This window comes from Globicephala melas, chromosome 13, assembly GCF_963455315.2.
Source record: "Globicephala melas chromosome 13, mGloMel1.2, whole genome shotgun sequence".
In the NCBI taxonomy this organism is placed as follows: domain Eukaryota; kingdom Metazoa; phylum Chordata; class Mammalia; order Artiodactyla; family Delphinidae; genus Globicephala; species Globicephala melas.
In genome coordinates, this window is record NC_083326.1 from 71637593 (window position 1) to 71658249 (window position 20657).

The following is a 20657-nucleotide window of genomic DNA, read 5'->3' on the forward strand; positions in this document are numbered from 1 at the left end:
TGGAGATACAGATTAGCACGGCAAGCACATGGCTGTCAGGTATGGAACCTACACATGGATTCACCTGCCAAAGGGGACTTTAACGTAATCACTGTCTAAATAAATCAATCACCAGTGTAAACCGGCGAACACGAGAGAGGGTCCCACTTCCAGACTGGCCCTCAGCGTGGACTTGCTGCAGACACCCTGCCCTGGGAACGAGCGTGAGCGCCCCAGGGACGCCAGGCCCTGACCTCCCGTCTGAACTCACTGTGCTAAGGGGAAACTCGGTCACCGTGGTGCAGGCCAGGACGAAGTCTGCACCAACGAGCACACAGAGCACACAACACTTACGCTCCGTAGATCTGCCGCGGCACCATGGCGCCCCCCGGGGCTTTCCTTGCCTCTGGCTTCTCCGGAGCCTTCCTCTGAGGCGGGTTGCTGATAGCCACTTTGATGACGTTCTCTTTGATAGTCATGCCATCCATCTTCAGGACGGCCTGAGACGCCTGGGATTCGTTTTCGTACTCCACGTAGGCCAGGCCCTGAAAGTTTGCAAAAGCCCGGCCAGGTGAGTGCTGCAGGGCACAACCTCCTCCCTGAGGTCCACCGGCCGGTTCAGGGTGGGCCCCCGACCCTTGGGTTCCCTCCCCACCACCGCCATCCTTTGTCTATAGGTCTCACAGCCCTAGTCTCCCTCCCTATTTCTGCAACTAACTTCAGATAACTTTTTAAGTTCAGTGCATCTTGTGCTTGCTCCAGCCAAAAAAAGAGAGAGAGAGAGGGACCAGCATAAATCTAGCAAATGGATGAGGTGTCCTGGACACAGGTGAGCCCCGATATCCCTGTGCCTGGGGACGCCCTTATTCATATTCTTCAACTCTCGATTAACCTGGATAAACGGGACGGGGGTTGAGAGGTCAACCAAACGCTTCTTAAACAACTACTCAAAACGTCGTCAAGGATTTCACAAGAGATTGAGGGGACCGGAGAAGGGGAGGACGTGGTAAGGGGGAAGCCAGTGCAGGGACCTGGGGAGATGGCCAGAGGCCTAGTGAAAAGTGGGGTCCGGGCAGGAGGGAGGAGACTGCAAGGGGGGGCACCTCACCCCAAGGCCCCACAGCCTAGGAGCTGCACTGGAGCCCCTGCTAATTCGTGGTAGTTTTTCTTCAAACACCCTGTTCTTTTAAGTACAATGAGCCACATCAGGTTCATCTGACTCCAAATGCAAAAGGAGCCTAGCGCACCTATCCTTCTGTTAACTTCTCGTCTGCTTCCTAGTAGACAGATCAGAACCCACTCTAGAACCAAGTAACCTCTGAACAAAGGCTCGCCCAGACTCCGGGAGGCGACTGCCGTCTGCCCAGACGCTGACCTTGGGTTTGCCGGCCCGGTTGGTGACCAGCCGGATGTCCTTCACAGTGCCGTGGGCCTTGCAGATCTCTTCTAGTTCCTCTTTCGTGCAAGAGAATGGCAGGCCCGAGACGAACAGCTTGTGTTTCTCCAGGGCAGTGCTGTACCTGAACACCTACAGGGAGGAGTGGGGAGAGGAAATGATGACCCGAGGCCCAACCCAGCTCCCCACGACACAGGGTCAGGCCTCGTCCACAGGTCTGGCCCAGCCAGAGCCGGCTCCGGGTGCTGGGAACTGTCAACTCGCCCTGGGCAAGTCACTCAACTTCTCGAAGCTTCCACTTCCTCCTCTATAAAATGGCAAGTGAAGCCACTTTTCCCAGAGCCTGGGTGACGACCCAATGAGGTGACATACAAAACACCTGGCACAGTCCCGTCACTCCTAACCCTCCAGGGGCAAGCAGCCATCACACAGTCCCTAACTGGACCGTCCTCTGTCAAGTAATGCCGGTTCGAAGTGACCCAGCCCCGAGTTGAGACCTCAGTGAACCACAACAGAACTGACCCGGTTAACGCGGAAGTTTCGTTCTTAACAAATGTTCCACGTGTATTCTAAATATGAGTTGCTGCAGGAAAAGAGCGCTTACCCCGTCCTACCGCAACCCTACGTAAAGGCGTGCTTCATTCCACAAACCTACCTTGAAGTCTGGGTTTTTGCTCTTGTCCACACAGGGGGAGACAAACATTGGCCGCCCCTCAACGGTCTGCCGATCCAGCTCCAGGGCCCGCAGGGCCACCGCCTCCTCTTTAAACTCGACGTAGCAGTAGCCCCGGAAGTCGCCACGGTTGCTATAGATGGGGCGGACCTCGACCACATCCCCGCAGGCCTCGAAGAGCGGCCGGAGCGTGGCGGCAGGCTCCTGCAGGCCATAGGGCAGGTTGCTGACGAACACGGTGACGCCGTCCTTGCTGCTGTCGTGCAGCACCCTGGGCACATCCCTCCTTCGGGCGGCCGCCCGCTGCTCCTTCTGCTCAGAGGGAGGCTCTGCGGCCGCAGGGGCGCTGCTCCCAGAGAGGCCCGGGTCGGCTTCTGGGCCCAGCTCAGCTTCCCCAGTGGAAGGAACGCTGTTCTCCACCCTCCTGCGCTTGGAAGGCTGCTCTACAATAGGTCGGGAGAAAAGCAGTGACTATTAGTTAACTAACCCCTTCCTGTCAGTGTAAGCGGAGCAGCTGGCAGGGAAAGGGCTCTTCCCCCTATACGCCCCGCCCCCCACCGCCCTCTGCCAGGTCTCTCTTGACCCGCCTGACTCATCCCACTCCCTTCTGGGCCCCAGTTACATTCGTGTGAGGGGACGAACTCAGGTGCAAGTGATAACCTAAGTCCTCATCGGCCACGCTTAATCATATGAGAGGTCAGTGGGTCTCCAAGTTGGGCTGGCAAATCCCAAGGACCCCCATCCTAGACAGCCCAGGGCAGCAAGGGGAGGATAGAGCCTGGGGACCGCGTGTAAACAAGCACCTCCGGTGACACTGAAGTATGTGCTCCCCGGGGCACGCCTGGAAGCAGTACAAAGTGGTGCTACAGTTCCTACCCACGTTCACGATTGTCTTCTGTCCTTCAACAGAACTTAACATTATACTCCAACCCACTCTTCCCACTGCCTCCAGGGGGACAATACTGAAACCCAACTGGTGAGGGTCCCCTGCTTCCAGACCTTCCCATCAGTTTCCCACTGCCTTCCCGATGGAGCCTGACTGTGGCACGCTGCACTCCAGGGCACTCTGACTGGGCCTGCTGGCCTGCCTGCTGCCCCAGCCTCACCCACCCCAGCACCCAGCCCTCTGCCATGCATCAGGGCCCAAAGCCAGACACTTGCTGCTCGGAGAAAATGCCAGGCTGTTTTGTGCCCTGTGCTTTGCTGACCCTGGCTGGCTAGCCCCTTCCCTTCTTTGTCACACTCCTCCCCCAGATGCCAAGGTGCAGCATCACTTCCCCACAAAGTCTTTCCTGCAGGGCCTCTAGTGTTTTCCCTGGCCTCCACCATGATTCACACCTACATCTCCCCAAGTCCCTATTACACGTCACTGCGGTCACAGGTCCCGTTTGCCTTCCCCTGCTAAACCAGAAGCCCCAAAGCGCAGTGAGCTACCCACGATCATTTCTGAAGGCCCCAAAAAGACTCGGGGAGAAATTCTTAGTCAACTGAACAATGACTCCATTACTATTTCCCTCTGGTTGACAACTGTGAACTAGAAAAATGTTTAGTGTCCTTTAGTGTCTAGAGACAATTCTTTACCTTGACTGGTTTTGCTGAAACAAATCTGACCCACACCTGCCCACGCCTGAAATGCCAGGGGTGACAAACACTGGCTGGAAAATTCTACCTGTCAAAACCATCAGGTGGGGACAAGTAAGGCTGGTGTCACTGCAGGGCCCGGCTGCGGCGGCGGTGCGGGGCGCCAGGGCCTGAGGATAAGGCAGTGTCCATGCTCGGGGAGTGACGGGACAGGGTGGGGTGTGGGAGCCCACGGAGGGAGAGGAGGCACCACTCAGGAAAAGGGTGGTGGTGTCAGCAACAGGGTAGGGAGCGAAGCCCAGGGAGTGCAGGCAGGGGTGTGTCTGGCACAGGGCCTTGGAGTCAAGCTGGGGAAGACGGCACCCACGTAGAGGGCAGGCAGGGACAGGGAGGGTGGTGGGCACCTTGCAAGCAACTTATTCTCAAATGCAAGAAGGTTCTCCGTGCTGCTCTGCGCCCTGTCTGGAGCTCCGGGATGTCCCAGGTGACGTCCGACCAGGCCTCACCTTCCTCATCGTCGCCCCACTCTTTTTCATCATCCTCATCAGCTTTGCTCTTGTCCGAGCCTCTGGTCTTCTTCTTCTTTTTCAACGCTTTCTTCTCTGCCCGGGCCCTCTTCCGTTGTTCAACCTTTTCTTCCTCTTGCTGGGCGAGGGCTGCTTCCTTCTCTGCAGCCTGGAAAATCGGGATATGACGCATCACTGTACGTGGCGATTACATGAAGTCTACTGACTCGTGATGGAAGAGGTGGGAGCACAGGGAGGATGGCCACCGCCCGGGAGAAGGGAGGCGACCAGGAAGAGGAGGAGGAGGAGGGCTGCTCCCAACCTCCCCAGCCTCTTTAGGCTTCTTGGGAGCCGCATCTCAAGTCTACGGTATGTCTCACAACATCCCCATGAATGACTCACCAAAAGAAAGGAAAAAAAATCTATGAAACGGAGGCCCTGATTTATTTGGGGGTGTTCACGCTCCAATCGCTAGGCTAAGTATGTCAGGCTCCTTTTTTAGCTTCTTCGTCTATTCCAATAACCTTTAGGGCCAAAATTCCTGTTTTGGATTTGTATCTATCGTTGGGGCTAAAGTTTTAAGCCGATCTAAAAAGACAGGCTTAAATGTTGATTCAAACATTTCATAGTTAATACTCTGAGTAAAAGACATTTCTCAGGACGACCCCAAAGGTTCTGACAAGGAACATTCATACCAAACACAGTCAAAATAGTTTTCAGAGGTTCAAAGACTTGAAATAAAGAGCATCGTTACCTTAATTCTCTGCTCATTAACGCGAGCCAGTCGAGTTTCGGTTTTCTGAACAGCTATATCCCAATCTTCTAAAGTACCTTGAGAGGAAGAGAAGCAAACTTTCACTTCTTCAGATTTTGAAGGATATAATAATAATATAAAATTTTCTCACTGTCCCGCACCTCCAGAAGAAAGCTCTTCCATCGAACAGTAGCAACTGGAGAACCGGCTCCCCGTTTAAGAAGATTTCATTAGTATAGGTTTCGAGTTTCAGAATTCAAATAGTCCTTCCAGGTGTGTTTAGAACATCCGTTCTCTTTTAGAAAAGAGACTTGAAAACCAGAATAGGTTCTATTATGGGCTCTCTGTGGCAAAGATTATGAAAACATTCTAATGCAAAAGGTACAAGACACCTGTACTAAGACCGAAAGATTTTAAGAGCTCCTCAAATGAGAAATGCTGGGGTGTTTTCTTACTGTTGTTGCTGTTTGGGTGTCTATCTCCAGTTCTGAGGGGTTCATACCCCGAAATCCAGACTAACGCCCATGGAAACTCAACACTGAGGCTCTGAAATCACGAGAGGCGCACACGTGACCAGGGAGCGCATTTCGCCGTGTGCCTCTCGGCGCCGTGCTGGAGCACAGTCTCTCCTGATTCCCAGGGAACCCTTGGCAACGCCTGCAGGTGGTTCTGGTGGTCAGGACTGGGGGCAGGAGAAGCGCTACTGGTACCTAGTGGGTAGAGGGAGGCCAGGGATGCCGCACACAACAGCCCCCACCAAAGAGAGCCTTGAGAGGCCTGCGCTAGAGCATCGTCACGGGCCCCCTGGCACGTGGAGTCTGAGGAGGGCTACAGGACTCCCCCCTCTCACTGGCGAGCACCGCGTGACGGTCGCATCAGAGAGGCCTACAGACCTGAAACCAAATGGCAAAAGGGACAGACCCCAAGCCAGAGGCAGCGCGCCGAGGTCCCCACCTTCTGTCCTCTCCATGGTGAGCAACACCTCACAGACGTGTTCTGGGTAGTCGCTGGTGCACTGGACGGCCCGGTGCAGAGCCTTCCTGCAGTGCTGAGTGTCACCGTGGGCCCTAAGGCGGAAAACACACAGTTGGGGACACCAGCACACAAAGCGGAAGGCGCAGAGGGAGGGCTGTCTTCACACAGCTAACATGCGTCAAAGCCCACGGCTTCTGAGATGCCGTGCTCTTTGTGCTACTGATACTTTTAATGCTTTCTCCTTTTCCCAGAGAGCCCCTCTAGTCAAAAATGAAGGCTTTCTTCTAAGCCACTCTTTCCCTTAGCAAGTCAGTGCTAGTGGAACGCACTGGGGACAGTGGTCCTCAGCCAGGTGTTCTGCCTTTACTGCATTCACATGTGCAACACATGGGGCAATCCAAGAGCTGTGGGTGACTTGATAAAGTCCCTAGAGAAATTCTAGGACACGGTCCCACTCGAGGGGAGAGACACTGACAGAGGGGACTGTCAGATTTCATGCCTAGAGTCAGATCTTCCTACACTGACATGGAAATATATACTGCTCATCAGGATAGTATATCTAAAACAACATTCTGTTCATCCCAGCAGTTATGAGATACTTATGTTCTCATTTCTGTTTTAAAATTTTTTATAAATATACATAAACATTGTAAATACATATTAGGACACTCAGAAAAAATTTAGAGCAGCAGTTCAGACCCCTGAGGGTCTCTAAGACCCTTTCAGGAGGTCTGCAAAGTCAAAACTACTTTCATAGTAATACCAAAACATTTACTGGACTTTTTCCACTGTGTTGACATTTGCACTGAGAGTGCAGAAGCTACAGTGGCTCTTAGCACAAACCAAGACAGTGCACACCTCGTTAATATTCTGTGTGACAAATGGGATGCACACATCAAAGCACCTCTTTATACCCAAGTACAGTGGCTGTAGCAAAGAAATAATGGGCTACTGTTTGAGTTGCAAGCTGGACTAGTTACTTTTTTTCATGGAACATCATTTTCACTTGAGAGAACAGCTGAGTGACAAAAACTATGGTGATTCAGACCTGGGTATTTGCTAGACATTTTCAAAAATTAACGAAGTGAGGCTATAAGTTCAAGGAAAACCACTTAAGAGTTTTTGTTGACGGTGATAAGACTGGAGCTTTCAAGTGAAAATTAGAGCTTTGGAAAATTTGTATCTGTAGAGCTTTGGAAAATTTGTATCTGTCACCGTGAGTCTGACAGCTTCCTACTTGTAAGGCTTTTCTACAAAGATCAGTGCAGATATAACAAATGGGATAATGAAACACATCAATATTTGGAAGAGCTGCAGGACTTAATGAGTCAGCATTTTCCACACACACAACGCATGTCACAGAATCATGCGTGCGTAAAAGGTCTGCTCAGTGCAAAACAGACCAATGGATATTAATGCAACAGAGTGAAAAATTCATTGATATGGCTTCAGATTCCAGAATGCAAATGACTATGACTTGTTAATAAATTTTGCTGTAGTGTGAAAGAAGAATATCTGCAATTATCTGAAAAATATCCCCTTCTCTTTCCTAACCTCTTATTTGTGTGAGGCCAAATTTCCTTCATCTTCAATGAAAACGTCACAACAGAGGGGACGCAGAAGCAGACGTGAGAATCGAGCTGTCTGCTACTGAGCCAGACTAAAGATACTTACAAAAGTATAAAACCAGCGCACGTTCTCACTGCATTATTTTGGAGTTTGGAAAGCAGTCCTTTCTCATAAAAATGTTAAATGTAATGAATTTATTGTGAATTTTAAATGAATATTTTTTAATTTCTCGGTTTTATTTTCTAACATGGTAAAAACATTAATAAATATACCTCACATAAACAAAAGCTTTTGAGGGGGTCCTCAAATTTTAAGAGTGTAAAGGGGGTCCTGAGACCAAAACATTTGAGAACCGCTGATCTAGAGGAATATTCAAGAAGTTTTAACAGTGATCTTCTCTGGGGAAGGATTTTAAGACTTTCACTTTCTTTCTCACATTTTTTTAAATGTTCAATTTTAACTTGAGCACATAACTATTTTTTTTTTTTTTTTTTTTTTTGCGGTACGCGGGCCTCTCACTGCTGTGGCCTCTCCTGCTGCGGAGCACAGGCTCCGGACATGCAGGCTCAGCGGCCATGGCTCACGGGCCCACCCCTCCGTGGCATGTGGGATCTTCCCGGACCGGGGCACGAACCCGTGTCCCCTGCATTGGCAGGCGGACTCTCAACCACTGCGCCACCAGGGAAGCCCACATACTATTTTTTAAATCAGGGATAAAAAACCAAAATGTTCAGAACAGAAAAAAGATATATTTATAGACAAGCAATGTCCAAGATATACTGAATTTAAAAGCTGGTCATATTCTTTATACCTTCTCCATGTTATAAACATTATTTAAAATAATTTTAGCGGTTTAGAAAATGTATACTATAACTGCATCATCATTTCTTAAAAATTTAAGCATAGGAAAGTCTCAAAGAACATACCCAAACCATTAACTAATGGTGGTTGTATGTGGGCCTGTCACTGCAAAAAAACCTGGGTTTTTTCCTCTCTGCTTTTTAGTATTTCCTACTTTTATAGACAACGCAAATACAAAAAATAAACAGCTCCCCCGAAAGTCAAATAAAACATTCATGTCCAAAAATCAAAACAAACCAAAATAAATTGAAAGTAATGAATTATACTCCAATAAAGATGTTAAAAAAAAAAAAAAGTAATGCATGGCTCTAAGAGCCCAGGCACAGAATATTATCTTTGGTTCTCTGTAGCCCTGTCCCATAAACCCCCGCCACCGAGGAGAGACAGGAAGATAAAGAGAAGCAGTGTACTGCAAGCAGGCCCAGGCTGCATAGGCAGGGGGCGTGCGGGTCACATCTGACAAGCACCGCCCCCAATCCCGGCCGGTTACCTTTCCAGGTTGTAATACTCAAGCCACATGTTGGCATACTTGGCGTTCCCTTTGGTCATGATGCTGTCCCAGAGCTCCCGGGCTTTCTGCATGTTATTGCACAGTCGAGCCTGCACGCATTAGCAGACTGAGTTAGGAGAGGACTCAGACCTTATGATGGTGACACTTGTTACAAAACACTTCAGACGCACATGGCTAAAAACCTCCCACCCCAAAACTATCAGCGTTACTTAACTCCCTGGACATTCATGGGCCACCCCCCACGATAACAGCCCAGCCCAAGCATGTCAGCCTTTTTGCAGCAACAAGCCTCAGGCTGCCTGCCCATGTTCACCTCGAGAACCACACTTGGGAGCCCACAGGCACTCACGACAGTACTGGCCAGGCGTTTTTTATTTTTAACGAGCTTAACTGTAAGTGTTTTATTTGAAGGGCAAGGCAGAGAAAGAAAGATGGATCGAGGAGCAGATGCCGGCTCTTAACTTCTGAGCCGCAGTTGCTGCATCGTTAACATGGTCTCCACACAACCATCCCACCCACCAACTACCTAATACCTGACTCTCCCCCAGAGGACAAAACGTTAGAATTTTACAATCCTACGAGCTGATTATGGGCAGGGTTCACGTCTTACTCACCTTGGGGTCCTTGGTTCAGCAATAACATTCAACTCATTTTATCCTCTGATTATTTGTGAAACTGTCTGTCTTCCACACTAGCTTAAAGCCTTACTAGCACAGGGACAGGGTTTATCTCATCCCCCGGCACACAGGGATAGGCCTGGCAAGCGGCTCATGCTGGGAACGTGCTCATCAATGGGGCACAGCGCGGGAAGGGAACACACAAGTGAGTGCCTGGCATTCAGACAGCCGCTGCGCAACTTTGAGCTGGGAGCTAGGATTCTCCCTAAGATAGAAACGAATGTGTGTCGAGCAAGGATATAAACATGAATCCTTACAGGGCCTAGACCGTCACCTGGGATCCTGACTCAGCTTCGGTCACACTATCGGACAAAGGTCCCTCAAAGGGGGATGAAACTGACAATGTGTCAAAAACACTTACCTCAATCCGAGCCCAGTTCTGCATGATCAGGCAGCTTGGATCTCCACTCTCACTGAAACCTTGAAGAACAGAAGTAGACGAAATCAGAAAGTAATTGAGAGGCAAAGCGCCTCTGACTAAAAAGGTACACGGAGCAGAAGAGGCAGCACGAGCGGCCGCGGCGGGAGGCCCACTTACGCTCCTCCACCTCCTGCTTCAGGTACTCCAAGGCGCGGGCGAACGCAGACCGCAGCTCCTCCAGCTCTTTACTGGAGTCTGTGAGAAAGTGCAGAGAGGTTCGGCTCGAGGAAGCCACATGCCACGTCTGGTTTGTTCTTTTCAATCCTACACTGAAGCTCCCTGGCATCATGCTGGGGACACGGAAATAAAACTGCCAGGCCCTGCCCTCATCACACAGTGGGGGGAGGCAGATACAGGAAGACAGCACATCACAGACAGTACGAGGACAAAGGTGACACGGGCGCCATGTGCGGGACCACAGCAGAGGGGGTCTCCCCGAGCCGGCAGAATGGCTAAAAGCCCCCTGCATGAGGAAGCAAGCACCAATTGGGGGTGGGGGCGTGTGGTTCTGGTTGCTCATTTTTTTTTTTTTCTTTTTTGGAGGAGGAGAGAGGAAGGCAGGGGATGCCATGGACGTTCAATGATTTAAAAGGAACGCAGCAGTCCCATGTAAAGAACTATTTAGGATACACAGAAGGGAGAGAAGGGAGAAATGAGACTAAAGAAGCTGGCAGGAGCCAGTGTAAACCATAAGGACCATTACTCTCTCCCTTTACAATACACGGCATGATTCGTTACAAACTGAAATAGCTAAAATTTCTGAGAAAAAAAAAGTTACCAATATCACTTGCCCCACCATGAGATATCTGGGCAACTGGGACATCCTACCAAAACACATGTTAAGGAAAAACTCAGTTCTGATAGGAAACACATAAACTTCAATACCTTGTTTGAAATCGACCCTTCTCCTCAGGTAATCAAGGTACGCCTGCCAAATCTCCACATAATCAGTGGCCTGGATGAAGCCAGCACTCAGAGCTTTCTCGAAGGTCACTGGAGTCGAAGAAAAAGCCAGGATTTGTTGCCAATTCAAAAAGAAGTTATCAAGATGATTATAAAAACTGCTACTGACTATAAAATTCCATATGGCTTAAATAGTAATAATGGGATGCAACACAAGTGAAATGAGCTAGAGAGAAATGTTCAAAAGAAAGGCTACTACAGTGGTGTACAAACTGTGTTCTAGGAAGGGCACAACCCACAAGGTGCCCTGCATTAAAGTGCTCCAGGCCAAGTGAGTTGGTGAAAAGACCATGACTCCCTGGAAGATCACAATGAATATTAAGACGTTAAAAAGTTCTAATAAGTCAAAAAATACAACTACTTCATATCTCCCATTTAGAGCCCTTCTTGTCACTAATACCCGATATCCCAGAGTAACCGCCTGGGGAACGCTGATTTAATAACTTTTGTCACAGCTCAATGTTTCTGACTCGGGACAAAAAGCTTAGAAGTCTTCCCACAAAAACATCCACACCCGAAATCACTCGATGATCAACTCCATGTCTTTCCATGGCCAAGAGGTACCGACTCCACAGGGCAACTGTCCACGGGCAGTTTCTAACAGCGCGACTGTGTACAGATAAAACCAAATCCTTTACTTTCAGCTGCCGATCCTATGATAAAGAATGCCAGGGTCAGGAGAGAAAATTTTATTGTTAAGACTTCACCATCCATGAGACATTCCCAGCACAACCGACAAAAGACATTTCCTTAATATGACTGGTTTCTTCAACAAAAAAATCACAAGGGGTTTTGCAGGAAAAGAGGAGAGAGGTGGAGAGGGGAACCTACAGATCAAAGAGCTTTAAGAGACACCAGCCAATCCTAATGTATGGATCTTGTTTAGATCCCGATTCAAATCTGTTATACATGCACAGTGAAATATTTACCATCAAAATGTGATTTCTGGATTTGCTTCAAAATAACATGGAAGGGAGGAAAATAGGTAAGGAACCTACTAAGACTGTAGATGAAACTAGACTAGTGCCATTAATTAAGTGTTGAAGCTGGGTGATGGTTAACTGCAGTTTCATTTTACTAATGTGTCTACATTTATGTATTTACGTTTTTCCATGATAATAAGTTAAAAGAAAAATTAATATGTTATAAAGTCCACAATAGTAAGGCTATGCAAGAATTTTTTTACAGTTATCAGTTTAAAATAACTTAAAACACCAGGAGACTTCCTTAGTGAGTCAAGCAGAGAGAAGCAGCATGCAGCTAACCACTGGCACTCTTTCTGATTTTCTTTAAATGGAACCTAAATTGGTAAAAAATAAAGTGAGATTAGAACAGGTAGGTTATCTTACTAGGTACTGACTGTAACGAATCCATAAGTCTGGGACAAGGCAGTTCTCGACCAGAGCGCGCTCAAAGATCAGCTGAATGCGGGCGGGGTCTCCAATTTTCATCTCAAAATCAATGTATGCTTGATATTCAGCCAGCCTGGGTGCTTCGGCTTGCAACTGGGGCAAAGGAGAATGGCAGTGAAATTGGAATGAGCTATGTGACACTGTCAGAGAGCACACACAGCTCCGTAGTAAATTTTGGTGAGAACGGCCACACCAAGATAAGAATCACCAATCCCCACTCTCAGAACCTCTGCATATCAGGTCTATAAATTGATGAGCAGAAAGTGAATCCAAAGTGCCTCTTCATGGCAATAGTTACAAAGGCTCCGTAAACCCTTTTTAAACTCCATCCCCAGACCACAGGGAATTTAAATCTCCCATCAATCAGGAACTGAATGAAAGAGAAACATCTTTGCCAACGACCACTGCTAACCATCCTTTCAAAACAGATATCACTTTCTGGGCCTACTGAGTGGGGTGAATGCAACCATACCAGAGTTACTTGGTGCCCTGTGCTATTTCAGGTTCGTCACTCCAAATACCAGCTCCTGCCAGAGTACAGGTATATGCAGGAGATGGAGGAGGCTATGCTCAATGTTTACTGATCCAAAGGCATACAATTAAAATTCTTTTTAAACAAAATCCTCTTATTCAACTTGTTTTCTCCTCAGCCACACTCTGCTGAAGGTCAAAACAAAATTCAACTGCCTGAGGATTTCATGAATGAAGCTTTGTGAAATGCAACTAAATACCAATCATTTACATGTGAAAAAGGGAGAGGGAGCACATGCAGACCAAAGAGAGAGCACGCATGCTCTGAACTTAGATGATATTGGAGACTCAGTTTCTACTAATAATGACAAAATCAGTTACCCAAACACACTGTGCCACTGAAAATACTAGATTAAATATTAAAAAAAAGCTTCTTGCAAATCAACAACAAACTGGCCAAGAAACAAGAAATACTGCAAACAAAATCTAAGTGAAAGTGGTTAAGCTAAGGGAAGGTTAAGCTTTTGCCAGTTTAAGAGATAATATTAAGAATTTGATCTTGGGACCTCCCTGGTGGCACAGTGGTTAAGAATCCGCCTGCCAATACAGGGGACACGGGTTCGAGCCCTGGTCCGGGAAGATCCCACATGCCGTGGAGCAACTAATCCCATGCACCGCAACTACTGAGCCTGAGCTCTAGAGCTCGCAAGCCACAGCTACTGAAGCCTGCACACCTAGAGCCCGTGCTCCGCAACAAGAGAAGCCACCACAATGAGAAGCCCACGCACTGCAAGGAAGAGTAGCCCCCGCTCGCCACAACTAGAGAAAGGCCGTGCGCAGCAACAAAGACCCAACACAGCCAAAAATAAAATAAATAAATAAATAAATTTAAAGAATTTGATCTTTACAACAATCGTAGGAAGCAGCTATCATTTCTATAACCATCTTACATTCGAGGCAACTGAGTCACAAGGAGGTTAAGTACTAGCCCAGAGATAAAATTCAGACTTGAGGCAGCCCATCTCTCAGAGCCTGTGTTCTCACTCACCAGGCCGTGAAAGATACCAGAAACAGAGCCAAGAAGCCCAACAAACCTCAAGCAGGATAAATACAAAATAATCCACATCTGGACCCACTGCAGTGAAACTGCCAGACAGCAAACCAAACCAGTGAGACCTTAAAAGTGGCCACAGAACAAACAAGGCTCTCCTTCCAAGAAGCAAGAGTCAGACAGCTGACTCAGCAGCACGACAGAAGCCGGAAGACAAAAAGATATATTTAACTGCCGAGAGAAGAGAACTGTCAGCCTAGAATTCTATATCCTGAGAAATTAACTCTCAAGGAGAGCGAAGTAAGGACTTTTTTTTTTTTTTTTTCCCCTGTACGCGGGCCTCTCACTGTTGTGGCCTCTCCCGTTGCGGAGCACAGGCTCCGGACGCGCAGGCTCAGCGGCCATGGCTCACGGGCCCAGCCGCTCCGCGGCATGTGGGATCTTCCCGGACCGGGGCACGAACCCATGTCCCCTGCATCGGCAGGCGGACTCTCAACCACTGCACCACCAGGGAAGCCCCGTAAGGACCTTTTAAAACAAACAAAAACTGAGAAAATCTGTTACAAGCAAATATCCAGTGCAGGAGATGCTAAAGGGCAGACTTTAAGCAAAAGAAAAGTGATTGCAGGTGAAAGATCTACGACGTGAGAAGAAAGAGCAAAGAAAATGGGAAATGCATGCAATAAATGTAAACAAACTGGAACTGCAAAATGCAGCATTAATAACGATGCCTGTGGGTCAACTAAAAGACAAGAAATACAAGAAAACAAAGCGTAAGTCTGAGGGGTGGTAAATGAAGTTAAAAGTATTCTAAGACCAAGAAAGGGGAATAAATGCCATTTACAAATAATATTGTGTGTGTATTGTCAACACATAAAATCTCCCCAAATCTATAAATTATTAATAAGGATTGAGCAAGTTTGACTGAAAAATTAATATTAAAAAACTGCATTTTATATACCAGGAACAAACAACTAGAAAAGGAAATCTTTAAAAAGATACCATTTATAATAGCATCAAAAAAACACTTAGAAATACATCTAAAAATGTGTTCAAGACACTGGATAAATTTATAAAACTTTATAGACAAGACTTAAATAGCAGAGGTCTATACCATGTTCACAGATTGGAAGATTCAATATTTAAAAGATATAAATTCTTCCCCAAATTGATCTACAGATTCAATGCAATTCCAATCAAAAATTCAAGGGAATTCCCTGGCAGTCCAATGGTTAGAACTCCATGCTCTCACTGCCAAGGGCCCGGGTTCGATCCCTGGTCAGGGAACTAAGATCCTGCATGTGGTGCAGTGAAGAAAAAAAAAAAAATCAAGTTTTTGTTTGTTTGTTTGTTTGTTTTGGTAGAACTTGACAAGCTGATTCTCTATTTAATGGAAGTACTAAGAGCTAAAGAACGCCAGGACCCTCTTGAAGGAGAACAACATGGATGGGACTCATGCTACCAAAGATCGAAACTGAATTATAAAACTATCGTCATTATGGCAGTGTAATATAAACCAGTGGGGCAGAACAGAGAGCCCAGAAATAGACCCACACAGAAATGGAAAGCTAACCCATGACAGATGTGGGGCAGCACATGAGTGAGGGTGGATGGAATTATCAAAGTCAGCACTGGAACAATTGTTTCTCCATATGGAAAAACGAAACTGGACCCTGCCTCAGACCATACCCAAACATCCATTCCAGAAGAAAACCTAAAGATGAACGACAAAATATAAACTTTCAGAAGAAAAACAGAACGAAGTATATTAGTGACCTCGGAGTATGGAGAGATTTATTAAGCACAAACCCTAAGGGAAAGAATGACAAATCCAATTAGATTAAAATTAAGAATTGGTCTTCAGGGCCTCCCTGGTGGCACAGTGGTTGAGAGTCCGCCTGCCAATACAGGGGACACGGGTTCGTGCCCCGGCCCGGGAGGATCCCACATGCCGCGGAGCGGCTGGGCCCGTGAGCCATGGCCGCTGAGCCTGCACGTCCAGAGCCTGTGCTCCGCAGTGGGAGAGGCCACAACAGTGAGAGGCCTGCGTACCGCAAAAAAAAAAAAAAAAAAAAAAGGAAAAGACAAGCCACAAACTTGGGAGGAAAAAACTGTAATACATACAACCAAAAGTATGGATTAAGACCCAGGACTCCTACAAATCAATTACAAAAAGACAAACCAAAAAAAAATGAGCCAAAGACTTTAACAGGTACTTCAAAAAAAATTTAAGGAAATCTGAATGGCCAATAGGTGTGAAAAGATGCTCAACGTCATTAGTTATGAGGGAAGTGCAAATTAAAATTATAATTTCAGATCCATCAGATTGCCTAAAATTTAAGTATATCAATAACCCAGGTTGGCAGAACAATGAGAACTCTCAGATACTGCAGGCGGGAGTAGCAACTGATAGCCTGGAAAACAGTTCAGCATCACCCTAGGACCCAGCAATTCCATTCTGACGTAAGAGAATGAAACTCTTTTTCATGTGTACCAAGAGATACGTCCAAGAACGGTCAGAGCGGAACTACTCCTCCTAGCAAAACACTGGAAACAACCCAACCACCTAAGAACACAGATAAATAAATTGTTTATACACAGACAACTTTACAGCAGTGTAAACAAATGGACTAAAACTATACTTATCAACATGAGTAAAACCCAAAAAACATGTTGAAAGAAAATATACAGCATGATTCCATTATATAGAAGTTCAAAAACAAGCAAAATTAAACCATATATTAATTAAGGATACGTTCATAGGTTGTAGAACTATAAAGAAAAGCAAGGAAATGATTATCACAAAAGTCAGGAAAGTGATTACCTCTCGGGAGAGGGAAGAGGAGGCTATCGGAGAGGGGCACATAGGAGACTTCTAAGGTACTGGCAATGCTCTATTTCTTAACCTGGGTGGTGGGTACATGGATGTTCACTTTATTATTAGGATGTAAACTGAATGTACACATTTATACACTCTATAGTATATTTCACAATAAAACAAATGTTAAAGATACTGTTTTACTTGCAACTATCAATTAGGGAAAAGTTTGTAGAGAGACGTTTACTGTAAAAGAGACGAACACTTACCAGTGTTTCTTCATAGGGTTTATATTTCTCCAACTGCTGTAGTGCTTTGTTATAGTTCTGAATTACTGACTCTGGTATGGGGTCTTCTGACCATTCTTCATACTCTGCAAACGTTGCCTCCATATCTATTGAGAGATGGATTCAGCCCATGGGTCTTGCCATTGGGTTTTATCAACTCAAACACAGAGTAAACCCTGAGACTCAGGTGCCACTGGTCCCTCCCACATCTGTGGCCACAGGGCTCTTACTGATGGAATCCTGAGCTCTTCTGCTGAGCCCTGACTTGGTCTTAGACTCTGTCTCAAAGCACCATCCTGGGCAGCCCTACCACCTAGTTAATCAATCAGAGTAAATGAAACTAATAGCAACGCTCTAAGCACACTTACCTACTGCTCCCTATGTTCTAACACTTCACATCCATTACCTCATTCGATCCTCACCACTCTACGAGGGAGGTTCTACCATGATTCCCACTTTACAGTTCAGGAAACATAAGCAGAGGGTTACATCAACTGGCCACAGTTAACAGGAGAACAAGGCTTTGAACCCAGGCAGTCTGACTCAAGTTCATGCTCTGCTCACCAAGCTGTACTGCCTCACACTGGTATGTGAGATTAAACATAGAAGCCAGCTCAGCTCTAGCCTTTTCTGCTTGTCACCCAAAGATTCAACTGGAGAGCCACTTCATAATTTGTCAAATCCAATCCAAATAAACCAGGAAGTAAAAAGAAATAACACCTGGGCTCAAGTAAAGTTGGCCAGAGGGGGCTTCCCTGGTGGTGCAGTGGTTGAAAGTCCGCCTGCCGATGCAGGGGACACGGGTTCGTGCCCTGGTCTGGGAAGATCCCACATGCCGCGGAGCGGCTGGGCCCGTGATCCATGGCCGCTGAGCCTGCGCGTCCGGAGCCTGTGCTCCGCAACGGGAGGGGCCCCAACAGTGAGAGGCCCGCGTACCGCAAAAAAAAAAAAAAGTTGGCCAGAGGTTCTGAGGGTGTGCAACGCATAACCACACCTGGGGAACAAACAAGATGGCAGCACCCAATTCTTCCCATGCTCGGAAGTCCTCCCAGCGCTGCTCATGTTCAAGCTCAAAGGCTTGGCTTGCCAAAATATGTTCACACAAAAGGAGACTCCTTCCCAAGTCCCAAGAAATTCAGATAGAACACTTCCAATCGACTGTGCTCCTGGGCCACCAGCTCACCTCCACAGGAGGAGGATATTAGCCCACCTACAAGCCCCACACTGTTATGGAGGTTACTTCTGAAGAGAAAATGCTCACAATGGAGCTCTTACTCAATAAAGTTCCCCCAGAAAACACAGGGAGTCAGTTTCCCTATTCCTTTCAGAGACCCTCTCTCTGTCTCCCTGACAATGTCTTAATACAGGAAACTAGGGGTCAGGAAGTCTGCTTCTAGTCCTGCCCCTGCCCCTCGTAACCCACTTGAGCATGAACAATTCAAGATATGTTTTTCCCCAGGGCCCTGTCCACAGTGATACTGTCCAATAAGAATACGAACACCAGCCACGCTCGCCTCATGAGATGCTGGGAAAGGCCTAATCACGTGACATGCTCCAAAGCATTCTAAGAACGACGAAGGACTGGCTGTGGATGGGTCACTTTCTCTTACCGTAGAGTGGGATCGCCAACTGTCGCCGGAAGAGACTGTGGACTTTCTCCAGCTGTGAATCAAAGGTTTGTTCCCGGTCAAAAGGGGAAAGGAAGCCAGCTATGGGCTAAAGAAGCAAATTCGTAGTAAATGACAAACTCTGGTTCTTCCTACTTCAAAAAATATTTCAGCACATCTTTAGTTCACACTAAAAAAATTCATAGGACCTCTCATACACGAGGTATCGTGCCAAATGCTGCACGAGGCTCAAAAGTGAATGTTTTCCCTAGCAAGTGTTTATGAGGGGAGAACAAGAAGGAATCCAAGAACGCAAGAGGGAAGAGATATGGGAACATATGTATATGTATAACTGATTCACTTTGTTATAAAGCAGAAACTAGCACACCATTGTAAAGAAATTATACCCCAATAAAGATGTTAAAAAAAAAAAGAAATGTACCCAAGTGACTACACCAAGATACAGCATAAGCATCACAAAAGCGAAGCGTCACAAGTATCAAAGGATGGCGGCTTGCTTCAAGCTGGTTTTCAGGGCTGAGTTTGTCATTATGAAGGGAGGGAATCAAGGAGAGGCTCCTGGAGGAGCTGGCACCAGGGATGCTCCTACAGGCTCTCCGGAGCTGGCGAGAGAGGAAAACTGACTCCCAGATGAAGGGAGGTCAAGAGTACAAGTACAGTGGCCGGAAAGTGCATGAACACCGAGGGGAGCGTGGGAGCAGACTCCACGTGGGGTCACAACTGACACTCGAGACAGCCGCACGTGTCAGCCAGAGGCTCAGTCCCAACGCCTTAGTCCAGGGAAGGGGAGAGCACCACCGCACATTTCTCAACAGGGACACAATCAAGACGGGACTGGGCTACTTGAACCACAGTGATCTAACGTAAGGACAGGGCTCCACGGTGTACCAACAACAACTTTGTGGCCACACACAGAGTGAAAAGAGACACTAGGGAGGGCACTGTAAAATTCTATAAATCATAGTCTAGTCTAAAAAACGCAATTATGATGGGATCAAATCTCTCAGTTACTATGGGACATGATGTATATACACATATATATGTACACATACATATGTATACACACACACATATAAAATCTTTTTTTTGGAATGACTTCGTTATCCTTGTACTCTCACCTGAAACCAGTAACTAAAACAGGAGTATGTTTAAATATCAGGAAAAAATTGTAGGGTCATCTGTTTTTTTAGTCAAAGAAGACATTCTTGCTACTCCACAAAGACTCGTGATTTTATTTACTGCCCACCCACTAAGTGACAGGCAAAGACCGTTTTGTTAACTATGTTTCCCCAAGACCACTTACGAGGACAGCCCTGGGTGGCCAAGGCAAGCACTGGTCACTCACCCGCGCAGCTTCCACGATGGCACTTTCAAACTCCCGATAAGCCTCCCAGATGGCGAGTCCCTTGGTCATGTGTAACCCGACGGACGAGAGGGCCCTTTCAAACACAGAGCGGACTTTCTCAAGGCCACCTTTCTGACCAATCCCGCCGACTGAGTACTGGCCGTACTCTAGCCAAATGTTAGGACCTAAAAATGAGAAGTGTTCTATTAGTTCAGGATACGAAATGCCCAAACATCAAAACTTTTGTTCTGATGAACAACAGAAGAAATGAGCCCACCAAAAAAGTACTCATTCATGGAGAAAGGGAAGAGCATCACCAACAAGTATCCCAGGTTCCCTGTACCAACACTGCAGCCCGAAAAGAAAGTCTATCTTAATGGCCCTACTAGGTATAACCACTGAGATCTGACTCCATAAACAGTACATGCCAAGTGGTAATATGTAATACGGCTGATTATAGAGCTCATTTGTTAAAATTGAAGAAATCCAGTAAAGATTTAAATGAAAATAGTTACAAATCTGAGTGACTTTTCAGAAAGACTGCAAAGCCTAGAATTTTTCAACTTTTAAATCGATTCATTTTTAAGCCTTCTGATCAAAGTGAAACACAAAATTAAAAGCACCAATCCTGTTACTAGAGATTTTAAATCTCTAAAACACAACAAAAAAGACCTGGTTACCTTGTTTCTTTCACTTTTTAAACTTTCTATATACTCACTCCTGCAGCACTAAGACCAATGAATTAAACTCTTTATGAATGCATCGATTCTTACTGTACA

At 46.7% G+C, this 20657-nt stretch overlaps 1 protein-coding gene across 2 annotated transcripts in view; it reads right to left on the reverse strand.

The window, feature by feature from the left end:
* Nucleotides 1–20657, reverse strand: part of SART3 (spliceosome associated factor 3, U4/U6 recycling protein) — a 33667-nt gene that overhangs the window by 1370 nt on the left and 11640 nt on the right. The window contains exons 4-18 of one of the 2 annotated variants that reach the window (XM_030860657.2): nucleotides 19879–20063; nucleotides 18516–18567; nucleotides 16888–17012; nucleotides 12216–12371; nucleotides 11381–11519; nucleotides 10789–10896; nucleotides 10021–10098; nucleotides 9844–9902; nucleotides 8785–8894; nucleotides 5844–5956; nucleotides 4890–4966; nucleotides 4136–4304; nucleotides 2031–2491; nucleotides 1355–1507; nucleotides 334–524 (exon numbers count right to left, since the gene is read on the reverse strand). In XM_030860657.2, coding sequence (XP_030716517.1) covers nucleotides 334–524; nucleotides 1355–1507; nucleotides 2031–2491; nucleotides 4136–4304; nucleotides 4890–4966; nucleotides 5844–5956; nucleotides 8785–8894; nucleotides 9844–9902; nucleotides 10021–10098; nucleotides 10789–10896; nucleotides 11381–11519; nucleotides 12216–12371; nucleotides 16888–17012; nucleotides 18516–18567; nucleotides 19879–20063 — 2176 coding nt within the window. Of the gene's footprint in view, nucleotides 1–333; nucleotides 525–1354; nucleotides 1508–2030; nucleotides 2492–4135; nucleotides 4305–4889; nucleotides 4967–5843; nucleotides 5957–8784; nucleotides 8895–9843; nucleotides 9903–10020; nucleotides 10099–10788; nucleotides 10897–11380; nucleotides 11520–12215; nucleotides 12372–16887; nucleotides 17013–18515; nucleotides 18622–19878; nucleotides 20064–20657 lie in introns of both variants that reach the window. The other variant, XM_030860656.2, reaches the window with a different exon arrangement.